The 23,187-nt window shown below is 37.0% G+C and overlaps 1 protein-coding gene across 3 annotated transcripts; it reads left to right on the top strand.

Annotated features, from left to right (window-relative positions):
- Positions 1–2,809: 2,809 nt before the first annotated feature.
- LOC136038220 (uncharacterized) lies at positions 2,810–20,810 on the top strand. Of its 3 annotated transcripts, none has more exons than XM_065721310.1 (2): positions 2,810–2,912; positions 18,526–20,810. In XM_065721310.1, the coding sequence occupies exon 2, from the start codon at positions 18,558–18,560 to the stop codon at positions 19,563–19,565; it is 1,008 nt and encodes a 335-aa protein (XP_065577382.1). In that variant the 5' UTR covers positions 2,810–2,912; positions 18,526–18,557; the 3' UTR covers positions 19,566–20,810. The 3 variants fall into 3 exon arrangements, with proteins under 3 accessions (XP_065577382.1, XP_065577383.1, XP_065577385.1); XM_065721311.1 differs by having other exon boundaries at positions 2,817–2,912; positions 18,514–20,810; XM_065721313.1 differs by lacking the exon at positions 2,810–2,912 and adding an exon at positions 2,967–2,991.
- Positions 20,811–23,187: the final 2,377 nt, after the last annotated feature.

The following is a 23,187-nucleotide window of genomic DNA, read 5'->3' as shown; positions in this document are numbered from 1 at the left end:
GAGAACACTACTGTATAAGTTTCAAGCTCCTTTCTACAAAAATGTGGAATTTTGTATTTTTTGCCAGAAGGCAGATCACGGATGCGTGTTTATTTGTTTGTTTTTTTTTGTTTTTTTTTCTTTTTCCCAGGGGTTATCGTATCGACCCAGTTGTCCTAGAATGTTGCAAGAGGGCTCATTCTAACGGAAATGAAAAGTTCTAGTGCCCTTTTTAAGTGACCAAAAAAATTGGAATGCACCTAGGCCCCCTCCCACGCTAATTATTTTCCCAAAGTCAACGGATCAAAATTCTGAGATAGCCATTTTATTCAACGTAGTCGAAAAACCTTATAACTATGTCTTTGGGGACGACTTTCTCCTCCACAGTCCCCGCGCGAGGGGCTACAACTTACAAACTTTGACCAGTGCTTACATATAGTAATGGTTATTGGGAAGTGTACAGGTGTTTTCAGGAGGATTCTTTGGTTGGGGGGAGGGGTTGAAAAGAGGGGGATATACTGGGGGAACTCTCCATCGAGGAATTTGTCATGGGGGAAGAAAATTTCCATGAAGGGAGCGCAGGATTTACTAGCATTATTTTGAAAAAAAACAATAAAAAAATAAATAGGAAAAAGTTTTTTTCATCTGGAAGTAAGGAGCAGCATTAAAACTTAAAACGAACAGAAATTATTACCCATATGAGGGGCTCACCTCCTCCTAATACCTCGCTCTTTGCGCTAAAGTATTTTTAGTAATGTCAACTATTTATTCTACGGCTTTTGTGATTCAGGGGTCATTCTTAATGAATTTGACCAAAATTTAAGATTTAGTGTAAAGAGAGAGGTACTGACGAGGGGGCGAGCCCTCTCATATGTGTAATAAAAACATGAGAATAAAAAATTCTTTACGTAAGCTGGTTTATAAGTTACGTATATCTTTTACTAATAAAAAGATTCGTAAAAAATTAAAAGTTCTAGTTGCCTTTTTTATTAACCAAAAAATTGGAGGGCAACTAGGCTTCCTCCCCCGCTCTTTTTTTCTCAAAATCATTCGATCAAAATTATGAGAAAGCCATTTAGAAATTACTTCGTATATGAAAGGGGCTGCTTCCTCATCAACGCCCCACTCTTTACGCTAAAGTTTTTTACTGTTTTAAAAAGAAGAGTTGAGAGAAAGAGTCAAACTTTAGCGTAAAGAGCGGGGCGTTGATGAGGAAGCAGCCCCTTTCATATACGAAGTAATTTCGGTTCGTTTTAAGTTTTAATGTCGCTCCTTACTTTCAGTTGAAAAAACTTGTTTTTTAAAATTAATCAATAAATGATTCATCTATATTTCATCTGGAAACAATTGACTTAAAAGGAAGACAATATTGCTGAAAATTTATTGCTTATTCGACGAATGAAAGTAAATAGATTCTTTAAAACTTAATAATATAAAAATAATGATAAAAAAGCAGTATTAAGTTCAAAAGTTTCATAAAACAGACCGAAAAACCTTTTAATTATAAACAAAATATATTTTGTTTCAGCAAAGTGCAAATGACTAAAAATCCCTTATGGGATTTGACGGGTTGGTAGCCCCGATCGCATTTGTCTTGTTTCCTTCGCCTTAAGCTTGGCTTGGTTCCCATGCAATTGAACCTGCATGCAACTTAAGCCTCATGTATCTCAACCCCATTTAACTCCATCCTTGCGAAATTTGACCCCGTGCGATTAAACCCTATTCAACTCAAACCTCGTGCATCTCAACACCCTTGCAATTCTGCCTCTGTTTAAACTATACCCCCCATTCAGCTTAAACTCATTAAAACCAACCCTAATCGTGTCACCCCTTATTCAACTTAATCCTCGCGCAATTCAATAATCATTTAGCTCAATCCCACTTAACTCAACCCCACGCAACTTAGCCCCCTCGTACTCAACCCCTCTCTGTTCAATCCCAATTCCCATTCAACTTAAACCCAACGCTATCTTGATTCAGCCAACCCTAACCTAAGATTTGGATGGGGGCTGAGATAAACGGAATTGCAGTAGCATGTGGAAGAAATAACAAGGGGATTGAGATGCACATGGGTTGGGCTGAACGGAATTAATTTGCATGGGGCTGGATTGAGTAGGGGGGTTGATTCAAACAGGAAAGAGGGTTGAGTTTGAAGAATTGGCTGAACAGGGTTGAGTTACGTGCCCATCATTTCACTTGATTAATAATTAGAACTTCGCTTTCTTTTAGGTTTCTTTTATTAACTCAAAGTAATTACTGTTTCTGGTACTTGTTAATTAAACGAAATACACTCAAAAATTAGGCTTAGGTTAGATCTCAGAAAACCGGTTTCATAGCAACAAAGACAAGTGACGCGTGATAGAATGCATTGGACTTGTAAAATTTGGGCTGGGCTATATATTTGAACATTGCGGGGGATGGGGGTCAGCACAGGTTAGGTTAGGAGTGCTGTCCAAAGATCTCCCCCACCCCTCCTGATACGCAAATATATAGCCCAAATGATATTATTATATATGCTAAATGTTATATTTCATTCTTATTAACCTAACTTCACTTCTTGGGTGTGTTTTGTTTAATTAACATGCACCCTGTTTCTTTTTTTATTCGACATATAAAATAATTTTTTCCAGCTCATTTGACGTTTCTCTTTACTTCTCTAAAAGAAATTATTTCAGGCATGTTCTTATAATTGAATTCCAATAATATATCTTCAATAAGCACAACAGACTTGCAAACAATAAAAATATTATTTGAATACAGTCATACCAACTAAGCAAAACAACACATCAAAACATTTCATCTTCTAGCATCAAACCAAAACTTATTGCTATCGTACGAGTCTAGTGACTCTTGTCTCAAATTTTTAATGTTTCAAATGAAATACTTCCGTTAGTTCTCAACTGACTTTTGAGGGATAAAGAAGCTTTGAAGAGGTAATATATTCTGTCTTTAGAGCAAAAGAATGTGACTACGTAGTGCTTTTCACCTAAAAAAAAGAAATTCAGTATTTAGGTAATTATTTAGTTGTTCAATTCTTGGTAAGGAAATTTATAAAACTCAGTGAACTTCATAAAGACAATCTAAAATACTTTATGCTATAATTCCTAAAAACACATCGGTTTACTCCTCCCCCTCTCTCTAATGTGCAAACACATACCCCAAATTATATAGGCCTATATTCAATGAATTGTCAATAGAGTGATCGTTCCGCATGTTTGCGTAAAGCTAATTAGAAGAAAAAGGTCGTGCTATCGAATATTCATTAATGCATTTAATTTTGGGTCTATATTTTTACCTTGAGGGGGGGGGGGTTAAGGATCGCGATATACTTCTAGGATGATTTAAGTAAGTATTTTAGAAAGTTTTGATATAGTTTCCAGAATCGTATAGTGTTTCCCTGTGGGAAATTGATTCACCAAATGTTTATCTTCATTTAGTTGCCGTTATGCCCGGAAACTTAGTTATTTAGACATTTAGACATTTAGTCGCCGGAAACTCACCGTTATGGTGTTATTATATATTTGCACATTAGGGGGGGGGGAAGCATAGCATATATTAAATACAGCAATGGTTAGTTTACGTATTTAATATATGCTATGCTTTACCCCCCCCCTAATGTGCAAATATATAGCCCAAATTTGTTTCTAAACTATTACATATTGGCGATTTCAAATATCCGATCAACGAAATATTTGGGCCGGAATAACTCCATAACGGTGAGTTTGTCGTAGTTTTGCAAGAGAGAAAAGATGTTCAAAAAGTCAAAATGCATCTATTAACAATAGTTTCATGACCCGAAACAATTGTTCAGGTAATACCAACATTGACACATTATTTTTGTACTCGTGTCTTATAGCCACAGCACTCAAGTTCTGTCTAGAATTAAATAAAAAAAACTAGTTTTTTAGACTGAAAGTAAGGAGCGATATTAAAACTTAAAACGGACAGAAATTACTCAGTATATGAAATGGGTTGTCCCCTCCGCAATCCCTCGCTCTTTACGCTAAAGTTTTTAATTGTTTTAAAAAGTAGAATTGTGTTAAATAATCAAACTTTAGCGTAAAGAGCAAGGGATTGCGGAGGGGACAACCCATTTCATATACGGAGTAATTTCTGTCCGTTTTAAGTTTTAATATCGCCCCTTACTTTCAGTTTAAAAAACTAGTTTTTTTTATTTAATTTTTGAACGCTTTTCAATTAATGCATTTTTGATTTTGGCTCTCCGCACATTAATTAGTAAAATGAAATTTGCATATTGTTTTTTTTGGCTAAACGGCTTTCTCTTAGTTTTGATCAGACGATTTTGAGAAATAAGGGGTGGGGAAGGAGGCCTAGTTGCCCTCCAATTTTTCGGTTACTTAAAAGACAACTAGAATTTTTAATTTTTAACGAAAGTTTTTATTAGTAAAAAATATACGTAACTTAAGAATTAACTTACGTAACAAACTTTTATGCTCTTATATTTCTTATTATGTATATGAGGGGGTTTGTCCCCTCGTTAATACCTCGCCTTTACACTAAATCTTAAGTTTTGTCCCAATTCTTTAAGAATGACCCCTGAATCAGAAAGTCCGTGGAATAAATAGTTGAAATTACTAAAAACACTTAGCATAAAGAGCAAGGTATTTATCTCCTCCTAAATACCTCGCTCTTTATGCTAAAGTATTTTTAGTACCCCTCATATGCGTAATAATCTCTGTTAGTTTTAAGTTTAATGCTACTCTTTACTTTCAGTCGAAAAACTTTTTCGTGTTTATATTTTCATTGTTTTTTTATAGTAATGCTAGAAAATCCCGCGCCCTTTTCATTGAATTTCTCTTCCCCCATGACATGTTCCTCCAAGAGAAGATCCTCCCACATAACCTCCTCCCATCAACCCCACCCCAAACTAAAAAAATCCCCCTGAAAACGTCTGTACACTTCCCAATAACCATTACTGTATGTAAACACTGGACAAAGTTTTTAACTTGCAGCCCCTCCCCCAGGGACTTTGGGGGAGTGAGTCATTCCAAAGACATAGTTAATATGATTTTCTACTATGCGGAACAAAATGGCTATCTCAAAATTTGGATCCGTTGATTTTGGGTAAAAATGAGCGTGGGAGGGGGCCTAGGTGCCCTCCAATTTTTTTGGTCACTTAAAAAGGGCACTAGAACTTTTCATTTCCGTTAGAATGAGCCTCTTGCGAGATTCTAGGACCACTTGGTCGATACGATGACCCCTGGGAAATAACAAAAACAAACAAAGAAACACGCACCCGTGATCTGTCTTCTGGCAAAAAATACGAAATTCCACATTTCTGTAGATAGGAGCTTGAAATTTTTGCTATAGGGTTCTCTTATACGCTGAACATGATGGTGTGATTTTCGTTAAGATTCCATGACTTTTCAGGGGTGTTTCCCCCTATTTTCCAAAATAAGGCAAATTTTCTCAGGCTCGTAACTTTTGATGACAAAGATTAAATTTGATGAAACTTATATATCTAGAATCAGTATGAAAATTCGATTCTTTTGATGTATCTTTTAGCATCAAAATTCCGTTTTTTAGAGTTTCGTTTACTATTGAGCCGGGTCGCTCCTTACTACAGTTCGTTACCACGAACTGTTTGATTGAAGCTTGGTTAAGTTAGTTTAGGTTACAAAAACTACAGTTTGTTTAACTTACGAAAATTATGAAAACTACAACAAAGAATTATGGAAGGGGGGGGGGCGCCTTGACTGTATTATATTAGATATGTATTATAATTAACCGAACCTAACCAAAATTCCAATTAAATATTTAATATACCTACGATGGAGTTTCCCACCGAGCCGAAGCTAATATTGTCTGGTAGAAAGACCAGTAAAACCGGCTAATGTCTCATGTTCGCGACACAAGATCTTGAGTGTAGTACCGAATTAAGACAAAAGTACCGACTTTTTTCATATAGAAGGGGAACTGTACTTTCTTCGTCCCCACCTCCGTCTCATGGTCGTAGAAAATTTTGAGGATGCTCTTTTGATCAGAAATTGAGAGTTATAGTGGCCTCTTTATATGAGTTGAGAGTGACTGGAAACCAACCAGCCATGGGGGGGGGGGGGTATTTTCCTTGTTTTTTTTCTAGGGGGTATTTTTCAAGGGGGATTCTGGGGGATAAGTGCCTAGACTCGCAGATAGTGACAGGGCGAAAGGAACCCCCATTAACAGACATAAAAAGGAGAAATAAGTCTCGCCTTAATGGTTTATCACGTCCGATTTTCTTTGCTTTCTGTGACAGCAAAACGGGGCTTTTTGATGAATCATCTTGACGCATTTATATCATGCCTTTTTGAAACAAACAATTCCAATAAGGATGAACAAGAAACGATTTTAACTTTTGTTTTACCCAATGATATTGTCTCATATTTGTAGAATACTGAAAAGCTGAGTTCGTTCAGTTACACGAGGGGTCAGTTACTCGAGAGTTCAGTTGCACGAGAGTTCAGTTCCTCAGGGGCTCTGTTGCGCAGTTGGCCAGTTTCACGGCGGTCCTTTAGACACTCGGGGAGTTAAGTTCCATTAATGCTTATGAAATCAAACAAATTATGATTTATATATAAAAAGTAAGTAAAAGTAAGTAAGACGGCACTAGACCCTTAAGGTCCAAACCGGCGGTGCTGATCTCCGTTTCATGGCCCTTCAGCCAGGAAGTGCAATGGGGGGCTGGGGGCCAACCATCCTGTACTTTCACACACCCTTCCTGCTTACATTCCCCAGATTTCTCCAGGTACCCATTTAGAGCTGGGTCGACTCTGGCTGAGCTTACAGAGTCACGCCACTGACCCCCGTCCCAAACTAAATAACTGGTCACAACTGGGATTGAACCCGTGCCCCTTGGACACAGAATTTCCACGCCAGCGCGCCAACCACTCAGCCTTAACCACTCAGATGATTATATAATAGTTTAGAGGCAAATTCGGGCTATATGTTTTCGCATTGGGGGAAAAATACCTCTTTTTGGGGTGTTTCATTTAAAATACTTTTTTGCATTTTTCAGTGAAAGAGACGACAAATTTAATCCTGTTTGACTTGACTTTATTAAACAAGAAACAATATATATAAATTTTATACAAAGGAGACAGGGAGGCAACTAGTTTTGTCTCCTTTAACAATAGAAAGAAAAAAAGGAATTACGCCTCAATGACTCTCACGGAGCACACAGAGAAAGAGAGAGAGAGAGAGAGAGAGAGAGCGAGAGAGAGAGAGAGAGAGAGAGAGAGAGAGAGAGAGAGAGAGAGAGAGAGAGAGAGAGAGAGAGAAGAAGTGAAAAAAAATAGACTGAAAAGAAATAGAAGACAAAAAAAAATTTTTGGAAATCTCATGAATATATATCTTAAACTTAGTCTCTATCTCTCATTTTTAATAAAAGGAAAAAGAAACCGTTAGCCATTAACCGTTATCCGTTCTTATGTATAGAGTGATGGTGACTCACTCATTAATTCAAACAATTTATATTTACTGGAAATATCAGGATGCTATGCTTTACCCCCCCCCCCCCTTAATATGTAAATATATAGCCCAAACTTTTGATAAAGCTAATGAAATAAAACAAAATATGATGAAAATATAAAACTTTTTTAGGAAAATTGTTGACGTATTTTTTTGTTTTGGGCAACAACCCGTTATCCTGGAGAAATATAATTGCCTGTTCTTCGGTCCCTGGCATATCCCAAATCTTAACTTGAACATCCATGGTGAGACTATTTCCTATCACTAGTCAAAGCAAACTAACCGATTATTACCCCATCTGATCTTTGCCATCCAAATGATCGACAGTATAAAGAAGTTACTTGACCAGTTTCTTGTGTCGAAATTTTATAGTGTCTTTTATATAACCGATAAGTACCAAAGTAACTTATTCCTTGCTCTTGATAAATGGCTGTTTATTTTCAACCAAAAGTTTTATGTTATTGAAAAAATGATCTCTACACTGGATTTCTAAAAACAATATACCTATATTAAGGTGAAAAATTTGTCGTAAATGAAGAATATCAAGAAATAAAAAAGATGTTTTGGTTTCAGATAATTTTTTTGTCCTCGTAGGGTGTGTTTAAAAATTGTCCAGGATTTTTATTGACTTGTTTTAGACAATTTGGAGTCCTCGTAGATCTGAATGGAACGTAAGAATCCAAATAGTTGGGTAATATTGAAAATAGCAGTCAAATAATGAAAAATATAATTTTCTCATTATTTGGTAAGGAAACAGGAACTTCACTCTATGCAAATAACCAAGATTCCTGGACCCTGATGCCTTGAGATTATTTATATGCGCCTGAAAGGACAGGGTTGAGTCAATGTCAGTACCTAAATATCTAAATGCATCCACTCTTTATGGCACTTGGTATTTACCAAGTGACATATAGCGATCGCAAATTCTGTCAGTCTGTCTGTTCCGGTTTTGCTAGTTTAGGCACTTCTAGATAAGCTAGTACGATGAAATTTGGCAGGCTTATCAGGGACCAGACCAGATTATATTAGAAATAGTCGTTTCCCCAATTCAACCATCTGGGGGGGGGGGGGTACTGGGGGATGGTTAATTTGGAAAAATAGAAAAAATTAGGTATTTTTAACTTACGAACGAGTGATCGGATCTTAATGAAATTTGACATTTAAAAGGATATCGTGTCTTAGAGCTCTTATTTTAAATTCCGTCCAGATCTGCTGACATTGGAGGGAGTTGGAGGGGGAAACCTTAAATCTTGCCAGACTTAGTGGGAAAAATACCCACAACTCCTAGATACATGATTTACATAACCGGAACGGATCCGCTCTCTTTGAGGGAGTTGGGGGGAGATAATTCTGAAGAATCAGAAAAAATGGTAAATTTTCAAATTACGAAGGAGTGATCGGATCTTAATGAAATTTCATATTTAGAAGGGCCTCGTAACTCAGATCTCTTATTTTAAATCGCGACACGATTCAGTGTCATTTGGAGGACTTGGGGGGGGGCGTAAATCTGGGAAAACACTTAGAGTAAGGGGCGGATCCAGGGGGAGCCGGAGGGGGCCTTAAGCCCCCAGATTTTTCTGGCGCCCTTATTCTCATTCCGTTCTTTTTTCTTTTCTAACTCCTTTTTTAAGTATACTTGTAAATTTGATTAAATATTTATAGGTGATTTACCCAATTAATAATAAAAAGCAAAGCTTTCCTATGAATGTAAAGAGCAAACTTGAAACCTAAAACGAACAAAAATAATTTTTCTTCAGCTGGTTCAGTATATATCTACAAAATTGGCATAAAAATCTTTGATTGATGCAAAGATTCTTCTACGAACATGGAACTTTCTCCTATTTCATGTAGATGGAAACTCCTGTTGAAGATAAAATTGGTATCTTCAACTCGTTTCATAAATTGGGTAACACAGTTATAGCTAATAGTCTATTCACAATGACATATTGAAAATTAGACTTGTAGCTAAAAGTTTAAAATGGATAAACATAAAAAATCTGGACACGAGCATAGAATAGATAAGAAACGAAGACTGATGGCTGAACGTGCAAGGGGATCGAAGGATATTTACTGATATTTTGGTAAAATATCCGAAAATACCCGGAAATCGAAAGGTAGGTTTTGATTAATAATAAACTCCCTTCACCCTCGAAAAATCATGAATTTTAGTTTGTGACTAATTAAATAGCGAATGGCCCAAAAGGGCTTTCGTGTGAATAAATCTATCTATCTATTTATTTTAACTATATAGCTAATTTGGTTCAGATTAGATGAATAAAAGAACTAAAAGCAATTTAGGCCAGGAACAGATGCATGAGGTCGGAGGGGGCGACCCTCCTCCTAAGACACTTCTGGCAAACTTATTCCGTTCTTTTTTCTTCTCTTTTTGAATCTTTTTTAAAATAAACTTTTTAATTTGGTGTCCACCTCTTGATCTGTTAGAGATTCAGACATGAATCTGCTCGCACGGTCAGTTTACGAATCATTTCGTCATAAAAATATAAGATAAACCTCGTTTTCATGAAAAATTAATTATATAATTTAACTTGCTTGCTAGATCTTCTTCTACAGAATGTGTTTTCTGTTTCTGTTTTTTGGCAGATTTGTTTTATTTTCTTTCTTGTGAGCCTGTCGATATAGGTTATGGTGTCTGGGCTTCAATGAAGGGAAAGGACAAGGCAACTTACAATATTAATTTATGTTAAGGAGTAATTTTTTCGAACTACTCCTGTCTACTCCCCACTCAAAAAATTCTTACTTTTAGTTCTGTGACTAATTAAATAGCGAATGGCCCAATAGTAATTACGTGTGATAAACCTGTCTATTTATTTATTTTAACTATATAGCTAATTTGGATGAAATTAGATGAATGAAAGAGTTAAAAGCAATTTAGGCCAGGAACAGATCCATGGGGTCGGGGGGGGGGTGACCCTTCCCCCGAGATATTACTGGCGCCCTGGCTCTGTTCTTTTTTCTTTCTTTTTTAATCTTTTTTAAAATAAAATTTGTAATTTGGCGCCCACCTCGAGTCAAATTGGTGCCCTTGGTCCAGTGGCCCCCTTACCCAAAATTTTGCTCTTGATCTGCTAGAGATTCAGACATGAAACTGCTCGCACGATCAGTTTACGAATCATTTCGTCATAAAATTACAAGATAAACCTCGTTTTCAGGAAAAAATAATCATATAATTAAATTTGCTCGCTAGATCTTCATCTTCAGATCGTGTTTTCCTTTTTCTTTTTTTGGCAGATTTTTTATTCTCTTTCTTAAGAGCCCATCGATTTAGGGTACGGTTCCTGGGAGTCATTGATAGGGGTATGATAAGGATGGGTCACGGGATGGGAGACACATTATAAAGGGGGGTTTTGGAAATGTTTTGGACATTTGAGTTTGCCAAGTAGGATTTGGGAGAGCTAATTCACATGCCCTATCTTATTCAGCTGCCTGCCTGTAGTAAGATGCAGGGTAGAATACTATCTCCCCAGGACGAAGTCCTGGTGGAATATCGTCTACGTTATCCGAACATAATGTGGAAGTTAGAAACTACCTAGATTGATAAGGTCGACATAGGCTGACTAATTGACAAGTATCAATTATCTCAAGCTCTATCGTCCCTGCAAGACAACTTGGAAGATTATTGAATTTTTTTATTGTCTTTGTCTCCCTCCCTTTCGTGACTGACTACCCCCACATTACTCCCATATTTTGTTTATTATTACCCCTAAATTATGGGGGATAAATAAATAATGACCATATCAAAACTCACTGTAAGTATGGGTGCCAATGAGAACCTCAGTAATATATCGAGAACGACAGGGAGATTTAATTTGAAACTTTCTCGGCTACTACTACTACTTCTGCTCTTACAATTTAAATAAATAAATGAGTGTATCCTGGTTGTCAAAGAGTCAAAAATTCCGGGTTGTCAAAAATTTCTATGGCAATGATAATAAATTTTATTTTCCCCATTAATTGATTTTTTTTTTATCTAACTTTAAAGAAAAAAAATTAGTGTGGTTTACTCATTCAAAAAGTCTTAATAAAGTCATAGTAATTTATCAAACAGTTCATGGTAACGAACTGTAGTAAGGAGCGACCCAGCTCAATAGCAATCGAAACTCTAAAAAACGGAATTTTAATACCATTAGCTACATCAAAAGAATCACATTTTTATGCTGATTTTAAATATATAAATTTCATCAAGCTTAGTATTACCCATCGAAAGTTACGAGCCTGACAAAATTTGCCTTATTGTAGAAAATAGGGAGAAACACCTCCTAAAAGTCATTGGATCTTAAAGAAAATCTTACCGTCAAATTCAGCGTATCAGAGTACCACACTGTTGAAGTTTCAAGGTCCTATCTACAAAAATGTGGAATTTTGTAATTTTTGCCAGAAGACACATCATGGATGCCTGTTTATTTGTTTTTTTGTTTGTTTTTTTTTGTTTGTTTTTTTCCAGTATGGTCGTATCGACTCAGTTGTCCAACAATGTCAGGAGAGGGCTCATTCTAAAGGAAATTAAAAGTTCTAGTGCTCTTTTAAGACAAAAAAATCGGAGGGCACCTAGGCCCCTCCCACGCTCATATTTTTCTCAAAGTCACCAGATCAAAATTCTGAGATAGCCATTTTGTTCAGCATAGTCGAAAAACCCGATAATTATGTCTTTTGGGACGACTTAATCCTCCACTGTCCCTGGGGGAGGGGCTGCAAGTTACAAACTTTGATCATTGTTTACATATAGTAATGGTTATTGGGAAGTATACAGAAGTTTTCAGAGGGACTTCTTCGTGTTGAAAGGGGGGATGGGGTTACGTGGGAGGATCTTTCCATGGAGGAATTTATCATGAGGGAAGAGAACTTCCACGAAGGGGCCGCAGGAGTTCTTAGCATTACTTAAGAAAAACAATGGGAAAATAAATAAAAAACAAGAGCTAAGAGCTCATATAGCACTTGTGACGAGGCAAGAAGAGCTAAGAGCCAAGAGCTCATATGGTATGAGCTCTAACAAAATTCTAAGAATCAATAGATGGACTTAAAAGGAAAATCAGAGGCTTAATGCCGGTCGGGATTTAAAATAAGAGCTCTCGAGTCACGATGTCCTTCTAAATATCAAACTTCATTAAGATCCGATCACCCACTCGTAAGTTATAAATACCTCATTTTTTCTAATTTTTCCTCTCCCTTTAGCCCCCAGATGGTCGAATCTGGGAAAACAACTTTATCAAGTTGATTTGTGCAGCTCCCTGACACGCCTACCAATTTTCGTCGTCATGGCACGTCCAGAAGCACCAAACTCACCAAATCACTGAACCCCTTCCCCCAACTCCCCCAAAGAGAGCGAATCCAGTACGGTTACGTTAATCACGCATCTTGGACATTTGCTTATTCTATCCACCAAGCTTCATCCCGATTCCTCCACTCTAAGCGTTTTCCAAGATTTCCAATTTCCCCTCCAACTCCCCCCAATGTCAACAGATCTGGTTGGGATTTGAAATACGAGCTCTGAGACATGAGCTCCTTCTAAATATCAAATTCTATTAAGATCCGGTCACCCGTTTAAGTTAAAAATACCTCAATTTTTCTAATTTTTCCAAATTAACAACCCCCAGCTCCTCCGAAGAGAACGAATCCATTCCAACTATGTCAATCATGTATCTAGAACATGTGCTTATTCTTCCTATCAAGTTTCATCCCGATCTCTCCACTCTAAGCGTTTTCCAAGATTTCTGTTTCTCTCCTTCAACCCCTTTGTCCCAGGATCCAACTCGAGTCGAAAATGGAGCATCTGAGACATAAGATCCTTCTATATATCAATTTTCATTAAGATCCAATCACATATTCGTAAGATATAAATATCCCAATTTTTACATTTTCCAAGAATTCAGGTTTCCCTCTCCAACTCCCCCAATGTCATAGAATATGGTTTGAATTTAAAATAAGAGCTTTAAAGCACAAGATCCTTCTAATATCAAATCTCTTTAAGATCAGGTCACCCGTTCGTAAGTTACAAATATCTCCTTTTTCCGACCTACTCCCCCCCCCCAACTCCACCAAAGAAAGTAGATCTGGTCCAGTTATTTCAGTCACATATCTTAGACTTTTTTTTAATTCTTCCCATCCAGCTTCATCCTGATATCTCCGTTTTAAGTATTTTCTAAGATTTCCGGTCCTCCCACCTGTCTCCCCCCAATGACGCTGGATCCGGTTGAGATTTAAAATAAGAGATGTGAGTTACGAGGTCCTTTTAAATATAAACTTTCATGAAGGTCCGGTCACTCTTTCGTAAGTTTAATATACGTCATTTTTTCTAATTTTTCAGAATTTCCCCCCTCCCAATAGAGGGGATCCGTTCCAATTATGTCAATCACGTATCTATGACTTCTGCTTATTTTTACCACCAAGTTTCATCCCGATCCCTCCACTCTAAGCGTTTTCCATGATTTTAGGTTCCCCCCAATGTCACCAGATCCGATTGGGATTTAAAATAAAAGCTTTGAGACACAATATCCTTCTAAATGTCAAATTTCATTGAGATCCGATCACCCGTTCGTAAGTTAAAAATACCTCATTTTTTCTACCCCCCCCCCAACTACCCCAAAGAGAGCGGATCTGTTCCAGCTATGTCAATCATGTATCTAGGACTTGTGCTTATTTTTCCCACCAAGTTTCATCCCGATCCCTCCACTCTAAGTGTTTTCCAAGATTTTAGGTTTCCCCCTCCCAACTCCCCCCTAATGTCACCAGATCTGGTCGGGATTTAAAGTAAGAGCTCCGAGACACGATATCCTTCCAAACATCAAATTTCATTAAGATCTGGTAAACCGTTCGTAAGTTAAAAATACTTAATTTTTTCTATTTTTTTCGAATCAACCGGCCCCCCACTCTCCCCCTGGATGGTCAAATCGGGAAAACGACTATTTCTAATTTAATCTGGCCCGTTCATCGTCCTAGCTTACCTGGAAGTGCTTAAAGTAGTAAAACCGGGACCGACAGACAGACAGACAGACCGACAGAATTTACGATTGCTATATGTCATTTGGTTAATACCAAGTGCCATAAAAATTTTCAGCTGGAAGTAAGGAGCAGCTTAAAACCGAAAAAGAACGGAAATTGGTACTTAAATAAGGGGGTTCATCTCCGCCACAATACTTTGATCTTCACGTTAAAGTATTTTTAGTAATTTCAACTATTTATCCTTAGTTGGTATGCCTGTCTTCAAATAATAGCTTTTTTGTTTGCAAATCTGACGTAGCCTACTTATTGATGATATATTATTGGAATTCAATTATAAGAACACAATTGAAACGATTTTTTTTGTGAGAAGTAACGAGAAACCAGGCAGCAACGTTGCGAATACTCTGGGCGACGCAATTGTCAATGCTATGTCATTTTTTGATCGAATTGATGCCAGAATCAATTTTGTCGCAAACGTTTTATCAGTACTTCTTGGGGCATCCAAAAAGAAGATTTCTCCAACGTTGTTATCGACACAATGCATTATCTTATCATAAATGTCTTTTTGCTCAGACGTTAACTTAGAAATATTATTTTGTACATACGACAGTAGATCACTCGTGTTGTAACTTTGTTCACGATCCAATTCTACACATGTCGAAACAGAAGCGTTACGATTAGGTGAAGACATTCCCAAATCCTGAAGAGGTTTGTTTGCCATACATAAGCACAAATCTTCAATAATAACTAAAGTGTAGTTATAAATTTCTGATGTAAAGTCAAAGGTCATATCTGACGTCTCTAACCGTTTTCGATGCAGTATATCCTCGGCCATTTTCGATTTATATTTCTCCCATAGCTCTGTAGGAGCTGAAGGAGAGCAAGTTGTTAGTATGATTCCAAACAATGCACGAATTTGACTTGGAGTTGACGTTTCGCACGTGTCATTGATGCAGTTATCCCAGTGTTGGTCATTCTCCAATAAATTCAGAGCTTGGCATGTACTACGGTAAGTGTCATGTATAGTACCGTTTACAGTTCTCAAATTCTCAAAGCACGTCGGACCGGGTACATTCACCAAAAACAGGCGGAGAAAGAAGCATTCATGTTGATTGAAATGAATGGTGTAGAGTCTTCCTGTCTTGGTAATTTTGAAGATTGTAGGTTGGCCGTCGACTAATTTACCCTGTTTTCGACGTTCAAATGATTTATTTTTAGCATTCCACGTGTATTACGAAGGCACTACAGTATACAGCAGTTTTTTGCAAAAGAATAATTTTGACATAACGAAAAGAAAGCAGTTAACGTTGTATCCGGTGGATTCAGGGCTCTTTGTAGGTCGTTGGATTCCGAAAAATAAACACGTTGACCATTCTGTAAATGTACCGCTAAGTGAACAACAGCTGGACTTCGTTCATGTATCGGAAATGAAAGAATTCGCCAAACAGTTTCATTACTGCTTATGTATCTTCCAGCCTGCATCGATATCACTGATTTCGGACTGCAAGCCAAAAACTGCCATGTTGCTGCCTTTATTGACGTATTTACATATGTATTTGATTGCCTTTACGGAGTTACAGTATTCAACGTTTATGTGTGCATTAAATGTTTTTGATAATAAAGGTGAATATGGAACAACCCACTGGTTATCTACTTCGATGGTGGTACCGTTATGCTTCTTTATTATTGTTGTTTTACTGCCATCTTCAGCGGATCTTCTTCTATATTGTGGGTAACCATCATTGCCAGTAATTGTGTTGGGTACCAAAAGTCCAGGATATTGCTTTGTGCACCTTCCTTTGGCCATGCATGGTGACTTTTTCATTCAGTGCACTGCAAGGTCCATGTGTCATATTTTTTTTACCACAATATCATATAAACCCTTATTGTCATTTTCATCAGGTATTTCAGCGGAAATCAAATCGTCAATTTCATTAGAAGCAATTTTATCATGTAGCCAGATTAGTATATGTGCGTGTGGCAATCCTCGTTTTTGTCATTCCACTGAGTACATCCAGCATTGCACTGACCCAAACACTTTAAATCTTACTATGTAGTTTATCAGTGATTTCAACTTTTGCCGAAAGACAAGGGCCGTAATGTCATGTCTATCATCCGTCGATTGTACTTGAAGCAAAAGCTGATGTATCTCGTACCAAGATTGATTACATGTCAATGTAATAAATAAATCTGGACGACCATAGAGACGAACATACGCAATAACATCTTGAGCATATTCATGCATATGATGGGGACTGCCAGCATATGACGAAGGTAAAATCGTTAATCTTCCAATGTTAGTGGTATTACCGTCATTTAAACTGCATCTCGCAAATGAATGTATTGTTCAGAGCGGAGCTTGGTCTGATTCAGACGGATAAATAGCAAACGTTCTGATCCAATTTTTGCAGACATATCAACGATGTATTGGTGAAATAATTGACGGCAATTTAAAATATAATTATCTTCATTGTGACGAATCATTAGTCTATAGGAATAATAATTAATTGCACTGCATTTCTTATCCGCTTGTTTGTCAGTGGATGGATCTATCAATTTATTATTAAAGTGTTAGCCGTCGGCTCCATCCCAAAAAATTATAGTGTATTGTAAGGCATCGTAGCATCGACGAGTTTCAGCAATTCTTACCAACTGAGCGTTTTGCTTATGAAGAATAATATCTCGAGTTAAAACTGATCACCGACCATTGCCACCTCGTCGATAGTTGGAGCATTGTATCTACCCACATGTTCGCCAGTAGGCGTTTTGTCTGCGGAAATAACAATTTTATGCGTATCAGTAGGCATCAAATCGATTGCTGTTTTGAACAGGCGCACTAAATCATTATTTTCATGGAAAAGATGTTGCAATTGGGAAACGATAGTCCTTTTGACGCCGGGAGAAATTTCGCAACGTGCATTCAATTCAGAATTGCTATTACTGATGAAATACAGCTGTAAAAATTTATGATTCTCACCCGAGAATGGTAGAAGGGATACTGCTCTGTGACAAATTTGCCTTTTTACTTTGAAAGTAGGCATAAATTGATCTTGATTTTCGACTTGGGCACCAAACGACGTCATTTGGAAACATGAGTTATATTTTCTGATGTTTAATAAAAACCGCTTAGATTCTGACGTAGTTCCAGTAAGCAAAGTCTTCAATGGCTCTGGGGGTGCAGCCAGTTGAGGAAGTTTAACTTTTCCTGAGGCGCAACACATTCCCATTGTTTCACCATTAAATTTCAAGGCCTTGCAATAGGGCCAAATTTTAGACATAGTCCCGATTTTAACATATCTACTTAAGCTATAATCATCGACTGGGCTGTACCTGAATGCCAGGCGATAATTTCCACGTTGCTCTTGTGATTCCTATTCTTTTGGACTTTTTTGTGATCCCTTTCTTTTGGCATTATCTCTTTGAGGCTCAAGCCTGTTTTCACGTTGTTCTTGTGATTCCTCGGCACGCTTTCTTTTGGCATTATCTCTTAGAGCCGCAAGCCTGTTTTCACGTTGTTCTTGTGATTCCTCGGCATGATTTTTTTCGGTTACTTCTCTTTGAGCCGCAAGCCTATTTTCACGTTGCTCTTGTGATTCCTCGGCACGATTTCTTATGAATATTGACTGATGACTCGCGAATCAAATGGCATGTTTTTTTTTAACTAGACGATTTTATTTAGCTCTATGAGCAAAAAGCAAACAACAACAAATATATGTCCGTGGGGGCTGGGGGGTGTGACCCATACACCCAAATTCAAGCAACTTATATGCGATTGGCTCACTCAACACAAGTGCAGGTAATATTGCAGTCTATCTCTCGTCTGAACTAAATACCATAATAAGAACATTTTAATTCCATTACATTCAGAAAAAGTTTGTATTTATCGGATTTTCAGAGTTGTTTCCAGTTTAACTGAACCCCATCCTCTTATGCTTGATCTAGCCGTAGGTAATATCGAAAAGATTACGATTGTTTGTATGTTTTTCAAAGACATTTTTTTGGCATTACGAAAAAACAAAGAAATTACTATAAAAACTATTGCAACCAAACAAAATCAGCAAATGTTTAGGTAAAGCCCAGATAATTATTTACCTAATCTTTTATTTATAGTTCGTCTTTTAGGTAGGCCACTTTGACAAGGGACCTTCTGAAAAATGAACAAAGCCACATCAACTATTGCAGCAATTTTGGCAAACTTGAAAATTGAGGACAGTCCAATGGTTACAATTCAGTGCAGTGATGGGGTTGTGATGGCTAAGAAGATTCTGTTAACGGCAGTAAGTGAAGTATTCAGTAGCATGTTTAGTTCTGACATGCTTGAAAAACGAACCAACACCGTTGCTGCGGCTGATGTCGACCTGGCCACCATGAAAGTTATTATTGGCTATTATGAAACCGGTTACATTCCTCGTATTGACACAATTTACAAAGAAGCTTTTACTTACATTGTTGATAAGTATAACTTTCTTGGAATCAAAGAAGCAATGGCAGAACGTGTGTTTGAAGAATATCATGATGAAAAAAAAATAGACATATTAGGAGAAATTTTTACCACGTACGATTGTCCTGCCTTTAAGGCATTAGCTATCAAGGAGCTTGTGGTCGTAATTATGAAAGGGGGAAAACGTCCTGATTTCATCATCGATTTCGATGCCCAAGATTTTCTTAAACTCTCAATGTTGTGTTGCAGTTCTCTGAAAGGAAACAATTTTGAGAGATGGAACGTATTTTTGGATTGTTTCTCTTCCTGGCTTTCGAAAAACCCTGAAGAGAGATCTAGAACCGCGACAGAAATTCTGAGTATGATAGACGTACGTAGTTTTTCAGCAATTGATGCTCACAAGATGGTACAGTCTTTGCCATTGAGCAGGAAGTTTCAAGGTTTTCAGCTAATGTTCGAAAAAATCTTAGAATATGTTCTTAAGTACAGTGTAACTACGAACGGAATCACCGCGTCCCAATGTGTATGTGGGACACTCAGTTGTTCAGTTTGCAAGCATCCCTTCAATCATCCATTCCATTACTCTGCTTCTTGCAACGGCAGACATAACTGTCAAAGTAGGAATAGTGGAACCAATTACAGTCACACTGGCAGTTGTGGTCAACAGTTTAAATATATTCTCAACAACGAAAGTATTTTCAGTTCTTTAAGTTATGATTGATTTTCTCTGCGATTCTTCAAAATTTTCCTAGGGTAGAGGCTAATTTTATGAGCTAAAACTTATATCATGAACTTTACAAGAGTAATAGAAAAGCGATCTAAAAAAAAGCGAGGGGTTTAATTAAGCAGGGGACCGTATGCATGTCAAATAAAATGGTTCGAGCCAACAATACGTTTGTAATATCCACTTTTTAGAAAACCGCAATATCTTCTGTTGGCAAGATTTTCTGTTGGGAGTATGGGTTATGTAGCCTACGCAGTAAGTATAGTATAGAGACCCTCTCTATTTTATCTTTTCTTTTTCAGAGCATGGGAGATCCTATGCTCGTAATTAAGCTTTCGAGGAGGTTTTTAGTAAGACTTTTACTTAAAATTAATGCTTAATATTGTCTGTACTTAAAAATGAATCAACGGTGCTATTTTGACACTATCTTCCGTCGAAAAACAGAACGTAACTATGATTGAGTCAAAAAGAAAAATATAATTTTTATTCCTTTATGCCTGACTTTAGTATCAAATTTGTTGTTGGCTTTTTATTTCTCATTATTTTCGTTTTGCCAATAATCATCAATATTGGTATATAAAAACAAAGGAATATATGCAAAGTTGAACCGTGCACCATTGCGCCTGGCCATGATTCGTGCTATTAGAAAACCAAACCCACAAGTCCAAACTCACAAGACTTATTCCTTGCATGACGAGACTTATTTTAAAAAATAAGCAACATGAATAAAAGGAATATGCTCTTAATGGATACCAACTACTGAGAAACAGAAAGACTGCTTGTAGCAATTTTAGTGGCTCTTTTCGTCCATTCTACTGGCCTAAAATTTCATTGAATGACCAATCAGGTGGGAATTGACTTTTTTGTTATTTTGACCGGGGTAAATTTTTCCATAGAACACAGGAGAGTCAATCAGTTATTAAAAGGGCAGGCTTATATATTTCTGAAGGAACAATGTGATTCGCCTTTGAAAATACGTAACATATGTAAACCAATGAAACTGAGGCATACTTTTAACCCCAGAACTGTAGTAAACTAATCTCTCCTTTCCTCTTTCTAACAACTTGATTTATTCAAGTGTGTTTCAGTTCAATTATAGGCATTTACCCTGAAGACACTGAGCTGTTTCTGCGTTCAAAAATTTAGCCTTTGCCCTACCATATGATTCTGATAATAATTGTGAATTCATTTGTCATATATGTCTAAAGCCGAAATGATAATTAAACGAAGTTATACCTTGAATGTTTTACAATGCTTGTCTCTATTTTGTTTCAAAAGTTGTTTATGTTAGGGTCGTGAAGATAAGGGCTTAAAGAGGGACTAGAAGACTTTGCAACAGGATTCTCAGGTATACTGAATTTGACGGTATAATTTTCACCAAAATCAGTTGTCCTTGTAATGCTGCTCCAAACTCATTTGGTAACTTCTATTTATGTAACTTTTATATTCTTCGTATTTAGAGCAGTTCAAGCTGTTCCCAAGAGTTCAAACAGTTCTTAGCTTCTGTTGGCATGCTTTCCATCCTTGTTGGATATCAGCGTCTCGTAAACTACTAAGTGTGCATAGATACCCTACCTGTTCCATCTTTTCTGTTTTAGGGCAAGGAAGATGGTTTGCTTGTAGTTGAGCTTTTAACAAGTTTTTCAGTTACAATTGCACCGATTGTAATGCTTAATATTGTATATTATTCGCCCAAAAACTGTATATTCATTCCTATATATCTCACTTTTGCGGCATGATTGTGTTGTATTTTTGTTTATCATTTTTTCGTTTTTGTCGATCTTTAGCAAAATGAAAATCATTGGCTATATAAAACCAAAGGCACGTCAAAACTGCACGTCTTTTGCGCAGAAGGCCCAATGCTCCTAAATGTATTTTGCCTGAACACCGCTTACGGCAGCCGTGATCGTGATTCGCACTAAAAATAAAACAAATATAGGTCCTGTCAGCGGTGACAATTCAGGGAAATGTTGGGGGAAGTGATGTAGTATATTTTTCTCAACACCTAGGGGGAAAATTTTGTTGTTATTCAATGAAAACACCAAATAAAAGACATTTTTCAGTGAGAATACTAAATAAAAGTTGTTTTTAAAATCCATGGGAGCAGAAAAAGCCTTGGAGAAGCGATGGCAATTATCTCTCCCCCAAATTGACGCCACTAGGTCAAACGGTTGTGCTTCGCTTTATAACAGTAACTTTTAAAAACTTTTAACGGTATTCCCTTTGCATGAACTGCCACATTTTTAAAACTAAGTTATTCGAATAAAAGGAATATGTGTTGATTCATCGGTACAGAACCCAGTTTAGAATTTCTAAAGACTCCAAAACTTTTCTTTTTTTTTTACCGGCTTAAAAGATCACCCAAGAACCAACCAGGTGGAATTTAACTTTTTGTCATTTTGACTAGCGTAAAATTTCTCACAGAAACACAGGGGATTCAATGAGGTATTAGAAAGGCGGAGTTATACGTCTTCTATTTCTGAAGAAATGTGATTTTCTTATGAAAATATATCACAATGAGACTAAAATAACTTTTACCATGGACCTATAGAAGAGCAATTTCTTTTTTTTATCTCATTACCAACTTAATCTATTCAGTTGCATTCCAGTCAAATTATAGAATTTAATCTTGAAAATCCTGGACTGTTTCTACCTTCAAAAATTGAGCTTCTGTCCTACCTATGTGTTTCCAATACATTTGTGCATTCATTTGTCACATATGTCATGACATCTGACTATTTACTGATAATTAAACGAAGTTATATCAAGTGTTTTACATTACTTGTCTCTGTTTTGTTTACAAAATTGTAAGTGTTAGTCTCTTGAAGTGTACTGGGAGAAGGAATATGTCTCTAGGGTTGCTAGGGATATTGGGTCAAGTGTAATAATTGTACTTGTAAGGATATTGGGTAATTGCAGGGATATTATTGACCCATTATGCTTTAAAACTACATGTTGCCGTAAAACTAATCAAAAGGCACAGTATGTATAGTTGCCGAAGACTGGCAGGATCAATAAAGAATACTAAGGTGAATAGGAGTGCTGTTGTCGATGTTAAAGGTAAATATGACCATCTAGTAGTGTCTATGGTTTGTTTAAAGCTAAAATTTCAGAAGGGTTACTACTTCTTGGGAAGCTATGAAGTTGACTCCAAGATGATAATTTGAGAGAAACTTTCAAGAAACAGTTGACTACTAAATTGGAGAGTTTAAAATTTGACAATGTAGAAGGTGGATGGGAGCTGTTTTAAGAAAACAATTTGTGAAGCTGCCGATGGTGCCCTATGGAAGACACTTAGGAACGCAACTAACAACATTAATGAAAAAGCTTTATGTTTAATAGAAAGGGGACTTGGCTTGTGCAAGAATTTCCTGAGTGATAGATCATATGAAAACAAGAGGAATGTAAAGAAAGTGGAGAAAGCATGAAAGTATGAACCAAGAGGGTGTGAAGTGGAGGCCCTGGACAAAACTGCTGAGGATTGAGAAGATGCAGCTAGACAGTATAATATCAAAATATGGTACTGGCATATTAATGAAGTAAGAGGGAAGTGTCAATCCGGACTTGTCATAGTTAAAGACAGGAACGCAGCCAAAAGTAGTGATAAGGAAAGATTTAA

The sequence above is a fragment of the Artemia franciscana genome, chromosome 17, assembly GCF_032884065.1.
Source record: "Artemia franciscana chromosome 17, ASM3288406v1, whole genome shotgun sequence".
In the NCBI taxonomy this organism is placed as follows: Eukaryota; Metazoa; Arthropoda; class Branchiopoda; order Anostraca; family Artemiidae; genus Artemia; species Artemia franciscana.
This window is presented reverse-complemented; position numbering and strand designations above follow the sequence as displayed.